Here is a 20,000-nt window from a genome sequence, read left to right on the forward strand (position 1 = left end):
AGTGTGCAGCTTGTATAACAGTGTAAATGTCCAGTCTCCTCAAAATAACTCAACATACAGCCATTAATGTCTAAGCCGCTGGCAACAAAAGTCAGTTCACCCCTATGTTAAATTCCCATAGAGACAGGCAGATTTTTATTTTTAAAGGCCAGTTATTTCTAATGTTTAATCATCTAATATCAGTTATTATCTCCATGTTTAATCATCTTATATCAGTTATTATCTCCATGTTTAATCATCTAATATCAGTTATTATCTCCATGTTTAATCATCTTATATCAGTTATTATCTCCATGTTTAATCATCTAATATCAGTTATTATCTCCATGTTTAATCATCTAATATCAGTTATTATCTCCATGTTTAATCATCTTATATCAGTTATTATCTCCATGTTTAATCATCTTATATCAGTTATTATCTCCATGTTTAATCATCTAATATCAGTTATTATCTCCATGTTTAATCATCTAATAACAGTTATTATCTCCATGTTTAATCATCATATATCAGTTATTATCTCCATGTTTAATCATCTTATATCAGTTATTATCTCTATGTTTAATCATCTTATATCAGTTATTATCTCCATGTTTAATCATCATATATCAGTTATTATCTCCATGTTTAATCATCTTATAACAGTTATTATCTCCATGTTTAATCATATATCAGTTATTATCTCCATGTTTAATCATCTTATATCAGTTATTATCTCTATGTTTAATCATCTAATATCAGTTATTATCTCCATGTTTAATCATCTTATATCAGTTATTATCTCCATGTTTAATCATCTAATATCAGTTATTATCTCCATGTTTAATCATCTTATATCAGTTATTATCTCCATGTTTAATCATCTTATATCAGTTATTATCTCCATGTTTAATCATCTTATATCAGATCAGTTATTATCTCCATGTTTAATCATCTTATATCAGAACAGTTATTATCTCCATGTTTAATCATCTTATATCAGTTATTATCTCCATGTTTAATCATCGTATATCAGATCAGTTATTATCTCCATGTTTAATCATCTTATATCAGATCAGTTATTATCTCCATGTTTAATCATCTTATATCAGATCAGTTATTATCTCCATGTTTAATCATCTTATATCAGAACAGTTATTATCTCCATGTTAGAACATTGTGTCCTCGTCTCAGCGTGGACGTTCTCAGCAGATAGAAACTCGTTGGTCCAACAGGTCTGAAGAAGGTTTTCTCTTCTTGGGTCGTGTCTCTGAGATAGTGTCTCTAAGCTCATCTGGTGTGTCTGTCTTACAGCTCATCTGGTATTTGTGTGTCTGTCTTACAGCTCGTCTTACAGCTCATCTGGTATTTGTGTGTCTGTCTTACAGCTCGTCTGGTATTTGTGCGTCTGTCCTACAGCTCATCTGGTATTTGTGCGTCTGTCCTACAGCTCGTCTGGTATTTGTGCGTCTGTCCTACAGCTCGTCTGGTATTTGTGCGTCTGTCCTACAGCTCGTCTGGTATTTGTGCGTCTGTCCTACAGCTCGTCTGGTATTTGTGCGTCTGTCCTACAGCTCATCTGGTATTTGTGCGTCTGTCCTACAGCTCATCTGGTATTTGTGCGTCTGTCCTACAGCTCGTCTGGTATTTGTGCGTCTGTCCTACAGCTCGTCTGGTATTTGTGCGTCTGTCCTACAGCTCGTCTTGTATTTGTGCATCTGTCCTACAGCTCGTCTGGTATTTGTGCGTCTGTCCTACAGCTCGTCTTGTATTTGTGCATCTGTCCTACAGCTCGTCTTGTATTTGTGCGTCTGTCCTACAGCTCGTCTGGTATTTGTGTGTCTGTCTTACAGCTCATCTGGTATTTGTGCGTCTGTCCTACAGCTCGTCTTACAGCTCATCTGGTATTTGTGTGTCTGTCTTACAGCTCGTCTGGTATTTGTGTGTCTGTCTTACAGCTCGTCTTACAGCTCATCTGGTATTTGTGTGTCTGTCTTACAGCTCGTCTGGTATTTGTGCGTCTGTCCTACAGCTCGTCTTGTATTTGTGCGTCTGTCCTACAGCTCGTCTGGTATTTGTGCGTCTGTCCTACAGCTCGTCTTGTATTTGTGCGTCTGTCCTACAGCTCGTCTGGTATTTGTGCGTCTGTCCTACAGCTCGTCTGGTATTTGTGTGTCCTGTCCTGCTGTCAGATGTAAAGGTCGAGGATCTCACGCTGAGTCCTGCTGAGTCTCGGACTCTTCAGGTTCTCCGAAGCATGGAAGCTTGGTGGAATAGCATGCTAGCGTTAGCTAACTAACCAGCCAGCCCACTTCTACATAAATACCTTTTTATTATCTCAACACTGTAACAATCAAACTGAAACGCTGGCGGTGAGCTCCAGGTCCTGCAGCCGCAGACCAATGTTAATCTCAATCTACACATTTGGGAATATTTTTTCTGTGACTTCACATTCAGAATATATGTGTCTGAATGTTTTCTACGAGTGCAAATTTCAATTTACAAGTTCAGATTTTTATACAAGCTGTCATGTGTATTTTAACATACAAGTTCTGAGTTTTTGTTCTACAAGTTCTCACATTTTGCACCATATTTACCTTTATAGGTTGGAGTTGTTTCCTGAAACCAACAGAGAGAGATAAAGCCTGACATCTTTATATGGAAAAGTTCTTCTGTTGATCCTGAATATTATCAAACTAGTGCAGGTGAGTCTGTTAAAGGCCACAGAGACAGAAACACCTGCAGGAGGCCACTTCCTCCTCGGCTCTGACCTTTAGTGTGAAGACAAAGATTCTGATTGGCTCTTAGCCTCCTGAGCTTTCACTTCACATGAGGAGACTTCATGTTGGAACGCACACACACAGAGACACACACACACACACATACATAGACACACACACACAGACACACACACACACAGACACACAGAGACACACACACACACTACATAATAATTTCACTAAATCAGATCTTCAAATATATGAAAGAAAGATCTTGATTAAAAATAAGACTGAGACATGAAATATAAAATAATATATGGTCCCCCCTCTCTCTCTCTCTCCCTCTCTCTCCCTCTCTCTACCTCTCTCTCACTCTCTACCTCTCTCTCCCTCTCTTTCTCTCTGTCTCTCTCTCTCCCTCCCTCTCTCTCTCTCTGTCTCTCTCTCTAACAGACAGAGAGGGAGGGATGCTAACAGGAAGAGAGAGAGAGAGAGAGACGGAGGGATACTAACAGAGAGAGAGGGAGAGAGGGATACTAACAGAGAGAGAGACAGAGGGATACTAACAGAGAGAGAGAGAGACGGAAGGATACTAACAGAGAGAGAGAGAGAGAGTGAGGGATACTAACAGAGAGAGAGAGGGAGAGACAGAGGGATACTAACAGAGAGAGAGAGAGAGAGAGACAGAGGGATGCTAACCGAGAGAGAGCTGTTGTCGGAGCAGCTGCTGAGTTCTTCTTTAACCGATAATCAGGAAGATTTCTGATCTGATAAATAATCAATAATCAGGGAACCTGCAGATGACCAGAGGACTCAGATCAGGTCAGCAGCTCGACAGTAAGTCTGTTGTTTTTATTTAGATTCTGAACCAAACTGTTGGGTTGGGATTCACACATTCACATTATTCACATTATTCACACATTCACACATTCACATTATTGACATTATTCACATTATTCACACACTCACATTATTCACACTACTCACACATTCACACATTCAAATTATTCACACATTCACGAGAGTCACATTATATAAACCCATCAAATATATATATTAATATATACATGATATGTTTACTGGAGATAAACTGGAGATTTATAATCCGATTAACATGTATGAACATTACAAGAGAAATTAAGTGAAACTAACTGTATATCTATATATATATATAAAATGTTATATTATATATATTTTTACATATTAAAGTATTAGGAACTGTGCCTTTCTGCTGGCGGTGTCTTCCATTTACTTTGTTAAGTGATAAAACTTTGATTTGAACTTCATCCTTGATTTCTCCTCTCAAACACTTTGGGTGTGACAATAATAAATTATAATAGAATGTATTATTGCCACCCTGCACCGAATCCAGATTTTTGGGGTTGGGCTGAAACCTGACTCCCCTGGTTGAGATTGTGCTGACTCCTCCTAACATCCTCAGTCCATGAACCCAGTAAACACATGAATGAAGTAAACAGGGACTGTCCTTCCTTTGCCGTACCTGAAGTTGCTGCATTCTGGCTGCTGTCTGGAGATTCCTGCGTGCACAACTCGTATTCTTTCAGATGTTTCAGACCAGATGTTGTACCAGCGGCCATGTTGTGTATAGTTTAGGGTCCTCGCCACCACCAGACCAATCAGCATTGAACAGATAGAACATGTAGCTGGACTTGAATGGCCTTCTTTTGACTGAAAGTACTGCCAAACAACACTTTTTCTGCTCACCAGTTCCATGTCCACTTTCTCACAGCCTGCTGCATTGAACGCTCCACCTACGTAAACACCTTCCCTTAATCAACGGCACCGTCATTACGGTGACCAGCGTAGCGCGCCGAGTGCAAGCGTAGGGTTCGGTTCCCTGGGGACAAATTCTAAGGTTCAGCAGAAACCCAACCCCGTCAAAAAGCCCAATATTCAGCTGAATCAAAAGCACAGTCCTGGATTCAGTGCATCCCTGAATAATACATTATAATAAAATTTTATGTTAATATGACATGAAACTGTTTCATGTCTGAAGTCTGATAAACCTACAGAGAATCACAGATAATATCTCATATCTCACTCCATTAATTCCTCAGGTCGTTTCAGGTGTTTAGGTCACCGAGAAGACTCAAGTCTTTACAGTCAAACACTGATTTATCTTCTGTTTCTCTTCAAGAATGTCCTTCATTTAGGAAGGATTTGTACTTTCTCTGATCAGTCTTTTTATCAGACACTGACGTGTTTATGTGGGACAGTTTGACGTCTTTTTGTGAGACAGTTTGACGTGTTTTTGTGAGACAGTTTGATGTGTTTTTGTGAGACAGTTTGACGTGTTTTTGTGGGACAGTTTGACGTGTTTTTGTAAGAGTTTGATGTGTTGTTGTGAGACAGTTTGACGTGTTTTTGTGAGACAGTTTGACGTGTTTTTGTGGGACAGTTTGATGTGTTTTTTTGAGTTTGACATGTTTTTGTGGGACAGTTTGATGTGTTGTTGTGAGACAGTTTGACGTGTTTTTGTGAGACAGTTTGACGTGTTTTTGTGAGACAGTTTGATGTGTTGTTGTGAGACAGTTTGACGTGTTTTTGTGAGACAGTTTGACGTGTTTTTGTGGGACAGTTTGATGTGTTTTTTTGAGTTTGACATGTTTTTGTGGGACAGTTTGACGTGTTTATGTGGGACAGTTTGACGTGTTTTTGTGAGACAGTTTGACGTGTTTTTGTGAGACAGTTTGATGTGTTTTTGTGAGACAGTTTGACGTGTTTTTGTGGGACAGTTTGACGTGTTTTTGTAAGAGTTTGATGTGTTGTTGTGAGACAGTTTGGACGTGTTTTTGTGAGACAGTTTGACGGTTTTTTGTGGGACAGTTTGATGTGTTTTTGAGGTTTGACATGTTTTTGTGGGACAGTTTGATGTGTTGTTGTGAGACAGTTTGACGTGTTTTTGTGAGACAGTTTGACGTGTTTTTGTGAGACAGTTTGATGTGTTTTTGTGGGACAGTTTGATGTGTTTTTGTGAGACAGTTTGATGTGTTTTTTTGAGACAGTTTGACGTGTTTTTGTGGGACAGTTTGATGTGTTTTTGTGGGACAGTTTGATGTGTTTTTTTGAGACAGTTTGATGTGTTTTTGTGGGACAGTTTGATGTGTTTTTGTGGGACAGTTTGACATGTTTTTGTGGGACAGTTTGACGTTTTTTTGTGGGACAGTTTGACGTGTTTTTGTGGGACAGTTTGACGGTTTTTGTGGGACAGTTTGACTTGTTTTTGTGGGACAGTTTGATGTGTTTTTGTGGGACAGTTTGAGCGGTTTTTGTGAGACAGTTTGTTGTGTTTTTGTGGGACAGTTTGATGTGTTTTTGTGGGACAGTTTGATGTGTTTTTGTGGGACAGTTTGATGTGTTTTTGTGGGACAGTTTGACGTGTTTTTGTGGGACAGTTTGATGTGTTTTTGTGGGACAGTTTGACGTGTTTTTGTGGGACAGTTTGATGTGTTTTTGTGGGACAGTTTGACGTGTTTTTGTGGGACAGTTTGATGTGTTTTTGTGGGACAGTTTGACGTGTTTTTGTGGGACTGTTTGATGTGATTTTGTGGGACAGGTTGACGTGTTTTTGTGGGACAGTTTGATGTGTTTTTGTGGGACAGTTTGACCGTGTTTTGTGGGACAGTTTGATGTGTTTTTGTGGGACAGTTTGACGTGTTTTTGTGGGACAGTTTGATGTGTTTTGTGGGACAGTTTGACGTGTTTTTGTGGGACAGTTTGATGTGTTTTTGTGGGACAGTTTGACGTGTTTTTTTGTGGGACTGTTTGATGTGATTTTGTGGGACAGGTTGACGTTTTTTGTGGGACAGTTTGATGTGTTTTGTGTGGACAGTTTGACGTGTTTTGTGGGACAGTTTGATGTGTTTTTTGTGGGACAGTTTGACGTGTTTTTGTGGGACAGTTTGATGTGTTTTGTGTGGACAGTTTGACGTGTTTTTGTGGGACAGTTTGATTGTGTTTTGTGGGACAGTTTGTGATCGTTTTTGTGGGACTGTTTGATGTGATTTTGTGGGACAGGTTGACGTGTTTTTGTGGGACAGTTTAATGTGTTTTTGTGAGACAGTTTGATGTGTTTTTGTGAGACAGTTTGACGTGTTTTGTGAGACAGTTTGACGTGTTTTTGGGAGACAGTTTGACGTGTTTTTGGGAGACAGTTTGACGTGTTTTGGGAGACAGTTTGACGTGTTTTTGTGGGACAGTTTGACGTGTTTTTGGGAGACAGTTTGACGTGTTTTGGGAGACAGTTTGACGTGTTTTGGGAGACAGTTTGACTTGTTTTTGTGGGACAGTTTGACGTGTTTTAGTGGGACAGTTTGACGTGTTTTTGTGGGACAGTTTGACGTGTTTTTGTGGGACAGTTTGACATGTTTTAGTGGGACAGTTTGACGTGTTTTTGTAGGACAGTTTGACGTGTTTTTGAGGGACAGTTTGACGTGTTTTTGTGGGACAGTTTGATGTGTTTTTGTGGGACTGTTTGATGTGTTTTTGTGGGACAGGTTGACGTGGTTTTGTGAGACAGTTTGATGTGTTTTTGTGGGACAGGTTGATGCGTTTTTGTGGGATAGGTTGATGTGTTTTTGTGGGACAGTTTGATGTGTTTTTGTGGGACAGTTTGACGTGTTTTTGTGGGACAGTTTGACGTGTTTTTGTGGGACAGTTTGATGTGTTTTTGTGGGACTGTTTGATGTGTTTTGTGGGACAGGTTGACGTGTTTTTGTGAGACAGTTTGATGTGTTTTTGTGGGACAGGTTGATGCGTTTTTGTGGGACAGGTTGACGTGTTTTTGTGGGACAGTTTGATGTGTTTTTGTGGGACAGTTTGACGTGTTTTTATGAGACAGTTTGATGTGTTTTTGTGGGACAGTTTGACGTGTTTTTGTGAGACAGTTTGACGTGATTTTGTGGGACAATTTGACGTGTTTTTGTGAGACAGTTTGATGTGTTTTTGTGGGACAGTTTGATGTGTTTTTGCGGGACAGTTTGACGTGTTTTTGTGAGACAGTTTGATGTGTTTTTGTGGGACAGTTTGACGTGTTTTTGTGGGACAGTTTGATGTGTTTTTGTGGGACAGTTTGACGTGTTTTTGTGGGACAGTTTGATGTGTTTTTGTGGGACAGTTTGACGTGTTTTTGTGGGACAGTTTGATGGATCTTTGTGGGACAGTTTGACGTGTTTTTGTGAGACAGTTTGTTGTGTTTTTGTGGGACAGTTTGATGTGTTTTTGTGGGACAGTTTGACGTGTTTTTGTGGGACAGTTTGATGTGTTTTTTTGAGTTTGACGTGTTTTTGTGGGACAGTTTGACGTGTTTTTGTGAGACAGTTTGACGTGTTTTTGTGAGACAGTTTGATGTGTTTTTGTGAGACAGTTTGACGTGTTTTTGTGGGACAGTTTGATGTGTTTTTGTGGGACAGTTTGACGTGTTTTTGTAAGAGTTTGATGTGTTGTTGTGAGACAGTTTGACGTGTTTTTGTGAGACAGTTTGACGTGTTTTTGTGGGACAGTTTGATGTGTTTTTTTGAGTTTGACATGTTTTTGTGGGACAGTTTGACGTGTTTTTGTGGGACAGTTTGATGTGTTTTTGTGGGACAGTTTGACGTGTTTTTGTAAGAGTTTGATGTGTTGTTGTGAGACAGTTTGACGTGTTTTTGTGAGACAGTTTGACGTGTTTTTGTGAGACAGTTTGATGTGTTTTTGTGGGACAGTTTGACGTGTTTTTGTGAGACAGTTTGATGTGTTTTTTTGAGTTTGACATGTTTTTGTGGGACAGTTTGACGTGTTTTAGTGGGACAGTTTGACGTGTTTTTGTAGGACAGTTTGACGTGTTTTTGTGGGACAGTTTGACGTGTTTTTGTGGGACAGTTTGATGTGTTTTTGTGGGACTGTTTGATGTGTTTTTGTGGGACAGGTTGACGTGTTTTTGTGAGACAGTTTGATGTGTTTTTGTGGGACAGTTTGACGTGTTTTTGTGGGACAGTTTGACGTGTTTTTGTGGGACAGTTTGACGTGTTTTTGTGGGACAGTTTGATGTGTTTTTCTGGGACAGTTTGACGTGTTTTTGTGAGACAGTTTGTTGTGTTTTTGTGGGACAGTTTGATGTGTTTTTGTGGGACAGTTTGACGTGTTTTTGTGGGACAGTTTGACGTGTTTTTGTGGGACTGTTTGATGTGATTTTGTGGGACAGGTTGACGTGTTTTTGTGGGACAGTTTGATGTGTTTTTGTGGGACAGTTTGACGTGTTTTTGTGGGACAGTTTGATGTGTTTTTGTGGGACAGTTTGACGTGTTTTTGTGGGACAGTTTGATGTGTTTTTGTGGGACAGTTTGACGTGTTTTTGTGGGACAGTTTGATGTGTTTTTGTGGGACAGTTTGACGTGTTTTTGTGGGACTGTTTGATGTGATTTTGTGGGACAGGTTGACGTGTTTTTGTGGGACAGTTTGATGTGTTTTTGTGGGACAGTTTGACGTGTTTTTGTGGGACAGTTTGATGTGTTTTTGTGGGACAGTTTGACGTGTTTTTGTGGGACAGTTTGATGTGTTTTTGTGGGACAGTTTGACGTGTTTTTGTGGGACAGTTTGATGTGTTTTTGTGGGACAGTTTGACGTGTTTTTGTGGGACTGTTTGATGTGATTTTGTGGGACAGGTTGACGTGTTTTTGTGGGACAGTTTGATGTGTTTTTTTGGGACAGTTTGACGTGTTTTTGTGGGACAGTTTGACGTGTTTTTGTGAGACAGTTTGATGTGTTTTTCCCATCAGAGATGAGGTCTGGTCTGTGGTTTCTGAGCGTGCTCAGTGCATTTGTGTCCCTGTGGGAGGAGTCTGGCTGCGAGGCGATGACTCTGAACTCCGTCCTCCTCCATCCGGCGCCCGGAGGACGAGGAGCAGCCGAAGAAGGAGTCCAGCAGAGGAGGAGGAGGAGGAGCTGGGTGTGGAACCAGTTCTTCGTCCTGGAGGAGTACACTGGAGACGAGCCGCTGTACATTGGGAAGGTACGGCGCTTTAATCGTTCAGTCATCACTGACAGTTTGTCTGTTCTTAGCCTAGAAATCTAGACGATGTAATCTGCAGCCAGTGTAGTCTAGCAACTCTCCGTTGGCTTGTGAGCTGGAAAAAACAAATTCTTGTCAGGCCAATCACATGGTGTATAGAGTAGGTGGGCGGGGCTTATGGCTGCTGCTGCTGGTGAACAATTCAATTCAATTTTATTTATATCAAATATATAACAAGAGTTATCTCGAGACACTTTACAGATAGAGTAGGTCTAGACCACACTCTATAATTTACAAAGCCCCAACAATTACAGTAATTCCCTCAAGAGCAAGCAGTGCGACAGTGGCGAGGAAAAACTCCCTCTTGGAAAGAAACCTGGGACAGACCCAGGCTCTTGGTAGGCGGTGTCTGACGAGCCGGTTGGGGATATGATGAACAGTGGCGATAATAGTCACATTAATAATGGAACAGTGACTTCAAATGGTAGTCGTAGTAGTTCATGTCATATCAGTGCACGGCAGGGCGTTACAGGATGTAGCGTGGCCCAGCAGAGCATGGATGGACGTAGCAGGAAGCTGCAGGGTTCAGCAGGAAGCTGCAGGGTTCAGCAGGACGCAGCATGACATTGCAGGGCACCGCTGAGCCAAGCAGGGAGTGCAGCAGGACCACGGCGACAGCTGGAACCAGGATCTTGGTGCCAACGTTCTCCAAGGAAATACTCTGCGTGAAAAAACATAAGGACTCCGGGGAGTAAACTCCCCAGAAGCTAGGATTAATAACAAGCATTTCTGGGACGGGATGCACACAAATAGTAATAGAAAGGGAGAGGAGAGAGCAGCTCAGTGTGTCAGAGGAAGGAAGTCCCCCGGCAGTCTAAAACTATAACAGTGTAACTAACAGCGGTCTTCTGAAGACTTGGAGTTCAGCTTTTCTTTGAGAAAAGAACAAAGAACGGCTCTGAAGTCATTCTTAAAAAAGGAAGATGTGTTCAGAGTTTAAAGTTTAATCTATCAGCTAGCGTTGTTCTGGTTGGTTGGAGCGCTATCCTATTGGTGCAGAGGGAATTTGAAGGACAACTGTTTATCCTGCCCCTCGGATTGAGCCCTGACCAATGGGGAGTTCCCAGACCCAACATCTGGATGTGGGGCGGGCTGGTCAGGCTAGTTTGGGCTGTTTCTGACTTCACACTTTGAGAACATGTTTTTGTTCTGATTCTGAGTGAAACAGCTCCAGCTGCTGGGCACTTTGAATTATTAGGGCCCGAGCGCCGACAGCGGCGAAGGCCCTATTGAAACTGAAGGAATTATTGTTTCTTTCTTTCTTTCTATTCTTTTCCCGTCAAATGAATTGGCTTTTTGAGGGGCTTAACATATTCAAAAACTCACCAAATTTGGCGTTCGCATCAAGTCTGGTGAAATGTACGTATTTTAAGGGTTTCGGGAATAGGCGCACAAAAATGGCTTGCTAGCGCCCCCTACAAAGTTAAGAAAATTGAGCCCCTGCAGTGCGTTTAACGTAGACTCACGAAACTTGGTACACATATGTAACATGTCAAGATGTACAAATAACTTCGTTAGAGCCATACCCTAAACCCAACAGGAAGTCCGCCATTTTGAATTAAATGTTCGAAATTAGTGCGATTTCGGCCATTTCCACATGTCGTACTTTAACGAACTCCTCCTAGAGATTTCATCCGATCAACTTTAAACTCGGTCTGTACCATCTTAAGACGTTAAAGATGAAAAGTTGTTGAAAGAAAAACTTTTATAGTGCGTGGCCGTGGCGGGGCAGCGATTTTGTGCGTTTTGCCACCGAAACAGGAAGTGGGTGTAACTCGAGTGTACGTTGTCCGATTACCTCGAAACTTTTCAGGATTCATAAGAGTCCAACCCTGAGGACAAATAAAGGCCGATATTTACTTAAAGTCATAGCGCCCCCTAGTGGCAACAGGAAGTAGGCCTAAAAGTCAAGGTGCTATACTTTAACAAACTCCTCCTAGAGATTTCATCCGATGGACTTCAAACTTGGTCTGTACCATCCCAACACCTTAACGATGAAAAGTTATTAAAAGAAAAACTTTTCGTCAGACGGTGTGGGCGTGGCGTGGTGGCCATTTTGAGTGTTTAGCGATGAACAAAGAAGTTGTTGTAACTTGAGTGTACGTTGTCGTATCTGCCCGAAATTTCTCACAATTGACAAGGGTCCAGGCCTGAGGACACCTACAGGCCAAAATTGACTTTTGGTCATAGCGCCCCCCGCTGGCAACAGGAAATGCGCCTTATATGACAAACATCATCCGATTTACATGAAACTCAGAATGTGTGATCTACATGTGATACTGATCCGCCCCCTATAATGACCACGCCCACTTACTCAGGCCCCGCCCCCTTTCATAACTTTTGACCTGTTTAAGGTAGAGTCTTATGTGAGGTATCATTGAACTCAGCACAGACTTCCTTTTTAATTGGTGATGGTTTGACCCGCCACCTACGCTTTTGTCACGCCCCTTTTCACAGCTAATGAACCGTATGACGTAGAGTCTTGTGTGAGCTATTGTTGAACTCGGCAGGGAGTTCCCTTTTCATTGTTGACGATTTGCGGCGTCTGAGTGCCGCGCGAATGCACGGTCGCAAGGAGCGGCGTCCGCCGGTAACCTCGACGCACGCAGAGGCGCGAGGGCCCGTCCATCGCTGCTCGATTGTTTTTGTAAGGATTATTATTATTCCGCGACGTCACTCTCATTTTTGAGGGGCTTCACAAGCTGGAAAACTCACAAAAATTTGCACACATGTCAGACCTGGCGAAACCTACAAAGTTCTGTAGTGATTGGGCTCGAGCGTTGTCATGGGGCTCCATAGCGCCCCCTAACGAGCTTCAGAATTCAGAAAAAAATGAGAAGTTACTATACCAAATTTTGAGGCAACATAGGTCTCATCTTGAAGTCCATGGAGCATTTTTTTGAAATTCTTCCACCTGACAGGAAGTCAGCCATATTGGTTTTCGTGCAAACATTTTCATTTTACAAACAGCTGTTTTAGGACTTTCGGATGCAGGAAAACTCTCGAAGTTGTGCAGCCATGTGCAGAATAGTAAACTCTTTAATTTGAATACACATTTAGGCTTGAGAGTGGTATGTTGCTCTATAGCGTCCACTAATTAGTTTTAGCCCTTGGGCACATTTTTGACGGCCTCAATATATATGAAAACTCACAAACGTTGGCGCCAACATAAACACCTGGGAGCTTTGCGAGACTGTACAGCGATTTGACCCATACCTGTAAGAGGGCTCTATAGCGCCCCCTAATGCATGGAAGGCCTTAACTTGAACATAGTTGCGCCAATCTTCACCAGATTTAATACACATATTGCTCTAATCATTGCAGACATATTTCCCATTTACTTTCATTAGCTCCACCCAACAGGAAAGGGGCCATTTGTAATGTAATCATTTTTTATGTGTTTTACATTCTTTCGAACTCCTCCTAGATGGTGATTCTGATCTTCACCAAACCTTGCAGGTAGTATTTATGGACCCTCATGACAAAAAGTCATGAAAAGAATTTTGATAGTTGAAAATATGCAAAAGTTAGGGGTGACCAACTTCCTGTAGGTGGCTGTCGAAACAGGAAGTTGCGTATCTTGGCCAAAGTTATTCTGATGATCACGAAACTTGACACAGTTGTTCCTTGTCTCATTGTCTCCTAGTCTCCTTGTCTCGATGTGTCCTTGTCTCCTTGTCTCATTTTATCGATGTGTCCTCGTCTCCTTGTGTCCTTTTCTCATTGTCGCCTTGTGTCCTTGTGCCCTTGTCTCATTGCCTCCTTGTCTCCCTGTCTCATTGCCTCCCTGTCTCCTTGTCTCCTTGTCACCTGCAGCTCCACTCTGACCTAGATAAAGGAGACGGCGAGGTGCGGTACATCCTGACCGGTGAAGGAGCGTCGTCCATCTTCACCATCGATGAGACCACGGGAGACATCCACGCCACCAGGAGGTTGGACCGGGAGCTGCAGGCGTTCTATTCGCTGAGAGCTCAGGCTCGAGATAAAACAACCAATCAGCCGCTGGAACCAGAGTCCCGGTTCATCATTAAAGTCCAGGACATCAACGACAACCAGCCCAAGTTCCTGGACGGACCGCACACAGCCTGGATCCCCGAGAGGTCGCCAGTCGGTGAGTCCCAACACCTGCCGGGGGACTGGTCAGGAGGAGGATCTCTGAGGGGTGGGGGGGACAGACTGCTCAGGAGGAGGATCTTGCCCACATTTTATTTACAATCAATGTGTGTGTGTGTGTGTGTGTGTGTGTGTGTGTGTGTGTGTGTGTGTGTGTGTGTGTCTGTATGTGTTGTGTATGTGTGTGTGTGTGTGTGTGTGTGTGTGTGTCTGTGTGTGTGTGTGTGTGTGTGTGTGTGTGTGTGTGTGTGTGTGTGTGTGTGTGTGTGTGTGTGTGTGTGTGTGTGTGTGTGTGTCTGTGTGTATGTGTGTGTGTGTGTGTGTGTGTGTGTGTGTGTGTGTGTGTGTGTGTGTGTGTGTTGTGTGAGCAGGAACATCGGTGGTGACGGTGGTGGCAACAGACGCTGATGATCCAACGTATGGAAACTCTGCCAGACTGGTTTACAGCATCCTGCAGGGGCCGCCATACTTCTCCGTGGAGCCAAAGACAGGTACGGGAACATTTAGGGTTTCAACAACTCTCAGACAGACTGACTGTGTTTCTACGTGTCTAAAACATCTCATATAAAAGTCTCAGCTGACCTCAGACTAGTCTTTATTCACAACACTCCACTTCCGGGATTGCACCGGTGGCGCACAATATTCCACTGGTTGCTTTTCTTTTCACCGATGTGCGTCCCCTTCCTCTGTCTCTGTGTTGGCGTTCTAACCTCCGGTGGATTTGTGAGGACTATGGTTAACTGCTCCTCAGATCTCTGCAGGGTAAATCCAGACAGCTAGCTAGACTATCTGTCCAATTCATTACATGTCATTTAGCTGACCCTTTTATCCAAAGCAACCTAGAATTGATCTATGTATGTAAGAGGTAACACGCCTCTGGAGCAACTAGGGGTTAAGTGCTTGCTCAGGGACACATAGGTTGATGTATCACAGTGGGAATTGAACCCAGGTCTCCCACACCAAAGGCATGTGTCATATCTACTGGGCCATCACCACTCAAACCTTGTGTTGCAGTCTCTAGCCGTGCTGACTGAGTTCCTCCCCCTCTCTGTAACCTGTAACTGATCCTGAAACATGAGTCTGGTCACAGAGAGAAATAACTCCTCTGCAGGCCGACAGATTAAAATATAAACTGCTTCTGCTCTTAATCACCAGCCAGAGGTCAAAGGTCATGTTCACTTCCTGTTGAGTCAGACTGAAAAAACATCACAGAGATCAACTCTCCAGATCTGCAGTAATAATCACAAAAACATGTATAGTGTACTTATATACTCCTACATATATACACATATACTCATAGATATATACTTATATACTCATACATATATACACATATACTCATACATATTCTATTCAATTCAATTCAATTTTATTTATAGTATCAAATCATAACACGAGTTATCTGGAGACACTTTACAGATAGAGTAGGTCTAGACCACACTCTATAATTTACAAAGCCCCAACAATTACAGTAATTCCCTCAAGAGCAAGCAGTGCAACAGTGGCGAGGAAAAACTCCCTCTTGGGAAGAAACCTCGGACAGACTGCAGGGTTCAGCAGGACGCAGCATGACACTGCAGGGCACCGCAGAGCTCAGCAGGGAGTGCAGCAGGACCACGGTGACAGCTGCAACCAGGATCTTGGTGCCAACGTTCTCCAAGGAAATATGCTGGGTGAAAAAACATAAGGACTCCGGGGAGTAAACTCTCCAGGATTAGTAACCATTTCTGGGATGGGATGCACACAAATGGTAATAGAAAGGGAGAGGAGAGAGCAGCTCAGTGTGTCAAAGGAAGAAATTCCACCGGCAGTCTAGAACTATAACAGCGTAACTATAACAGGTAACTAAGAGAGACAGGTCATAAGGAGAGGTAGCCTGTTCGGGCTTTGAACTCTCCCCTGCCAGATCGGGCTGTGCTGGCCTGACTCCCTCTACTTTTGTTATATTATTAATCTGACGACTATGAAGAGAAGCAGGTGGGCCGGGTTAGGCTGACGCTGCAATTCCTCACTCCCTAACTATAAGCTTTATCAAATAGGAGAGTTTTAAGTTCATTCTTAAATGCAGTGACAGTTTCTGCCCCCTGAACCCAGATCGGGAGCTGGTTCCATAGGAGAGGAGCCTGATAACTGAAGGCTCTGGCTCCCATTCTACTTTTAGAGACTCTAGGTACCACCAGAAACTCTGCATTCTGGGAGCGCAGTGTTCTAGTGGGACAATAAGGTATTAGGAGCTCTTCTAGATATGATGGTGCTTGACCATTTAGAGATTTGTAGGTCAGGAGAAGGATTTTAAATTCAATCCTGGATTTTACAGGAAGCCAATGCAGAGAAGCTAATACAGGAGAAATATGATCTCTTCTCTTAGTTCTTGTGAGAACACGCGCTGCAGCATTCTGGATAAGCTGGAGAGTCTTAAGGGACTTATTTGAGCAACCTGACAGTAGGGAATTACAATAGTCCAGCCTGGAAGTAACGAATGCATGGACTAGTTGTTTTTTTTTGCATCGTTTTGAGACAGGATATTCCTAATTTTGGCAATGTTACGAAGATGAAAAAAGGCTGTTCTTGAGGTTTGTTTTAGATGGGCGTTAAAGGATATATCCTGATCAAAAATAACTCCTAAGTTTCTGACAGTAGTGCTGGAGGCCAGGGAAATACCATCCAGAGTAGCTATGTCTTTAGATAATGAGGTTCGGAGGTGCTTAGGGCCCAGCACAATCACTTCAGTTTTGTTAGAGTTTAACATCAGAAAATTATAGGTCATCCAGGATTTTATATCTTTAATGCATGCTTGAAGTTTAGCTAGCTGACTGGTTTTGTCTGGTTTGATTGACAAGTATAATTGGGTGTCATCGGCATAACAGTGAAAATTAATTGAGTGTTTCCTAATAATATTACCAAGAGGAAGCATATATAAGGAGAATAGAATTGGTCCAAGCACTGAGCCTTGTGGAACACCATGGCTAACTTTAGCATACTTGGAGGATTTATCATTAACATTAACAAATTGAGATCGATCAGAGAAATAGGACTTAAACCAGCTTAGAGCGATTCCTTTAATGCCAACTAAATGTTCCAATCTCTGTAACAGGATGGTATGGTCAATAGTGTCAAATGCAGCACTAAGATCTAGTAAAACAAGAATGGAGACAAGTCCTTTGTCTGCAGCTGTTAGAAGGTTGTTAGTAATTTTCACCAGTGCTGTCTCTGTGCTATGATTCTTTTTAAATCCTGATTGAAAGTCATCAAATAAACTTATTGCTATGTAGAAAATCACATAACTGATTAGCAACTACCTTCTCAAGGATCTTGGATAGAAAGGGAAGGTTAGATATAGGTCTATAGTTTGCTAAGACCTCAGGATTGAGGGTGTTTTTTTTCAGAAGAGGTTTTATCACAGCTATTTTAAATGACTGCGGTACATAACCTGTTAATAAGGACATATTGATCACATCTAGTAATGAAGTGTTAACCACGGGTAACGCTTCTTTGAGTAGTCTCTTTGGGATGGGGTCTAAGAGACAGGTAGATGGCTTAGCTGAGGATATCTTTAACATTAATTGTTGAAGGTCTATAGGACAAAAGCAGTCTAAGTATATGTCGGGAACAGTCGTTCTTTCTAGCGGTCCTGCATTTAAAGGTGAACCATTAGAAGTTGAGGGCAAAATGTGATAGATTTTATCTCTAATTGTTATAGTTGTATCATTAAAGAAGCTCATGAAGTCATCACTACTCAGAGCTAGAGGAAAAGATGGCTCAGTAGAGCTGTGATTCTCTGTCAGCCTGGCTACAGTGCTGAAAAGAAACCTTGGGTTGTTATTGAGCGTCAGCGTCAGTTCTGGCAGGCCAGATAGTCAAGACGCTGCTAACGCTATTGGCCAACAACACGGTCATCAGCTGATCTGCTCCAGCTGAGCTGCATCAGCTGATTTGGATTAGCGCATCAGCTGGTCAACACCCCTCGCTGCTTAATGGCTACACTCAAACAAGGCGCCCTATTTAAAGCAGATTCAGTTTGCTCCTACCTGCTTGCTGCTCGCTTCTCTGTCGCCCGACACCTCCCCAGCTCCTCCTCGTCGTGTCTAACATGGCATTTGCTTCTATCTCATCGATGCTGCTCTGTTCATGTGGGGGAATAGTTCAGCTCACACAGTCCTAAACTGTGTGAGCGTTCCCTAATGCTGCTGCTGTCCTCTGACTCTCTGCTATTTCATGGTGCTCATGAAAGGTCAGAGGACTCCCTGAACAGAGCCATACCACCAAAATTTAATTCAGAATTTATTGACTAAAATGCAATTTTTTCAATAAAAATTTCCTAAATCATTTTTATTGTCATGTGTGTTCTTGACTTAATGGACCTGACAGAACTTATTTTCTTCTATTGGTGATGAGTGATAGTCTGATTTGGCCTTTCTTAGGGCCTTCCTATAGGTTTTGAGACTTTCTTGCCAATCCAAACGAGATTCTTCCACTTTGGTGGAACGCCACTTACTTTCAAGGTTTCGCGAGATTTGTTTTAATTTGCGAGTTTGGGAGTTATACCAAGGTGCTAGTTTCCTTTACTTCATCGTCTTCTTTTTGAGGGGAGCAACGGAGTCTAAAGTCGTCCGTAGGCAGGTCGTAGCACCGTCTACAAATGTATCAATTTGAGAGGGACTAAGGTTTACATAAAGGTCCTCTGTTATGTTAAGGCATGACATAGAGTCAAATGCTGTTGGAATATCTTCATTAAATTTAGCAATAGCACTGTCAGGCATCTAGTGTAGAAGCTTTTATCTAATTTAGTATAGTCAGCTGATAATACCGAATTCTGCGGAAATATTATTAAATCCTCAATTTCAATACCATATGCCAGCACAAGGTCGAGGGTGTAGTTAAAACAGTGCGTCGCCTTGTGCACACTCTGACTGAAACCGATTGAATCTAATAATGAGTTGAAAGCAGTACTAAGGCTATCATTGTATATGTCCACATGGATATTAAAATCACCTACAATAAGTATTTTGTCTGATTTAAGGACTAAACATGATAAAAACTCTGAGAATTCAGATAAAAATTCAGAATACGGACCTGGAGCCCTGTATATAACAACGAATATAATTGGCTGTAATGTTTTCCATTTTGGATGTTGAAGATTAAGAACAAGACTTTCAAATGAGTTATAATTTAGTTTAGGTTTAGGAATAAAAAAGGGACGCAAAGCAATCGCTCAGCCACTCCCCCCCAGCCCCTTGGAATTTGAGTATTAATATGACTGGGAGGAGTGGCTTCATTTAGACTGACATATTCTTCATGGCCCAGCTAGGTTTCAGTAAGACAAAATAAATCAATGTTATTATCTGATATCAAATCGTTTACTGCTGCTTGTACATATATACTTATATACTAGAGTTCTCATCAACAACACATCTTTTGTCTGGAATCAGCTGTTTGTAATTATTATTACTTCATTTTATTGTAAATATTCTAATATTTTCTATATATTTCAACATGATTTCTGCAGAAATGTCCCATCATTTTGTTTTTAACAGTTTGGTTCCACCAAAGGTGGAAGATGTGCTCGTTGAATGCATGTTGTGCTCGTTGAATGCATGATGTGTGAAAACAATGAGAGATTGATGGTTTGGTCCACACAGATGTATGTTTCTCTGACAGAGTTCTGACTGCATTCTGACAGGTTTCAGTCAGTTTGAACCGATGATTTAAGCCGACCGTCTCAGACTAATGTCCCATCTCTTAATGAAATCCTGAGTCTTGTCCCGCCATCTCCATCATTTGGTAAAAGGTCATAAAACTCAGTCTGAAGCCATCGAGATAATCTTTCCTAAGGTCATAAAACTCAGTCTGAAGCCATCGAGATAACCTTTCCTATAGACCTTTTTTAATTCCATTGCTAGGCAACAGCCTGGCCCCTTGTTAACTTCCTGTTAGTTGATTCCATTCACATACAGTGCAACAGGAAATCAACTTTTCAAACTTTTTCCATTTAGAATATGTGAAAAGGTCTCTACTGTTGTGCTTATGGACATTTTTGTTGCTGTTTTGTATATTTATTGTTGTTGTTGGGTATTTTTCTGTTCATTGTGTGTTCCTGTTTATCCTGTTTTGATTGTGTT

General features: G+C 41.9%; 1 protein-coding gene across 1 annotated transcript in view; it reads left to right on the plus strand.

Annotated features, from left to right (window-relative positions):
* Positions 1 to 3,387: 3,387 nt before the first annotated feature.
* LOC120569073 (cadherin-7-like) overlaps positions 3,388 to 20,000 on the plus strand; it is a 38,137-nt gene continuing 21,524 nt past the window's right edge. The window contains exons 1-4 of the mRNA XM_039816918.1: positions 3,388 to 3,536; positions 9,476 to 9,708; positions 13,585 to 13,879; positions 14,253 to 14,372. Coding sequence (XP_039672852.1) covers positions 3,500 to 3,536; positions 9,476 to 9,708; positions 13,585 to 13,879; positions 14,253 to 14,372 — 685 coding nt within the window. The 5' untranslated portion in view covers positions 3,388 to 3,499. The remainder of the gene's footprint in view (positions 3,537 to 9,475; positions 9,709 to 13,584; positions 13,880 to 14,252; positions 14,373 to 20,000) is intronic.

Source organism: Perca fluviatilis, chromosome 11 (genome assembly GCF_010015445.1).
Source record: "Perca fluviatilis chromosome 11, GENO_Pfluv_1.0, whole genome shotgun sequence".
Classification (NCBI taxonomy): domain Eukaryota; kingdom Metazoa; phylum Chordata; class Actinopteri; order Perciformes; family Percidae; genus Perca; species Perca fluviatilis.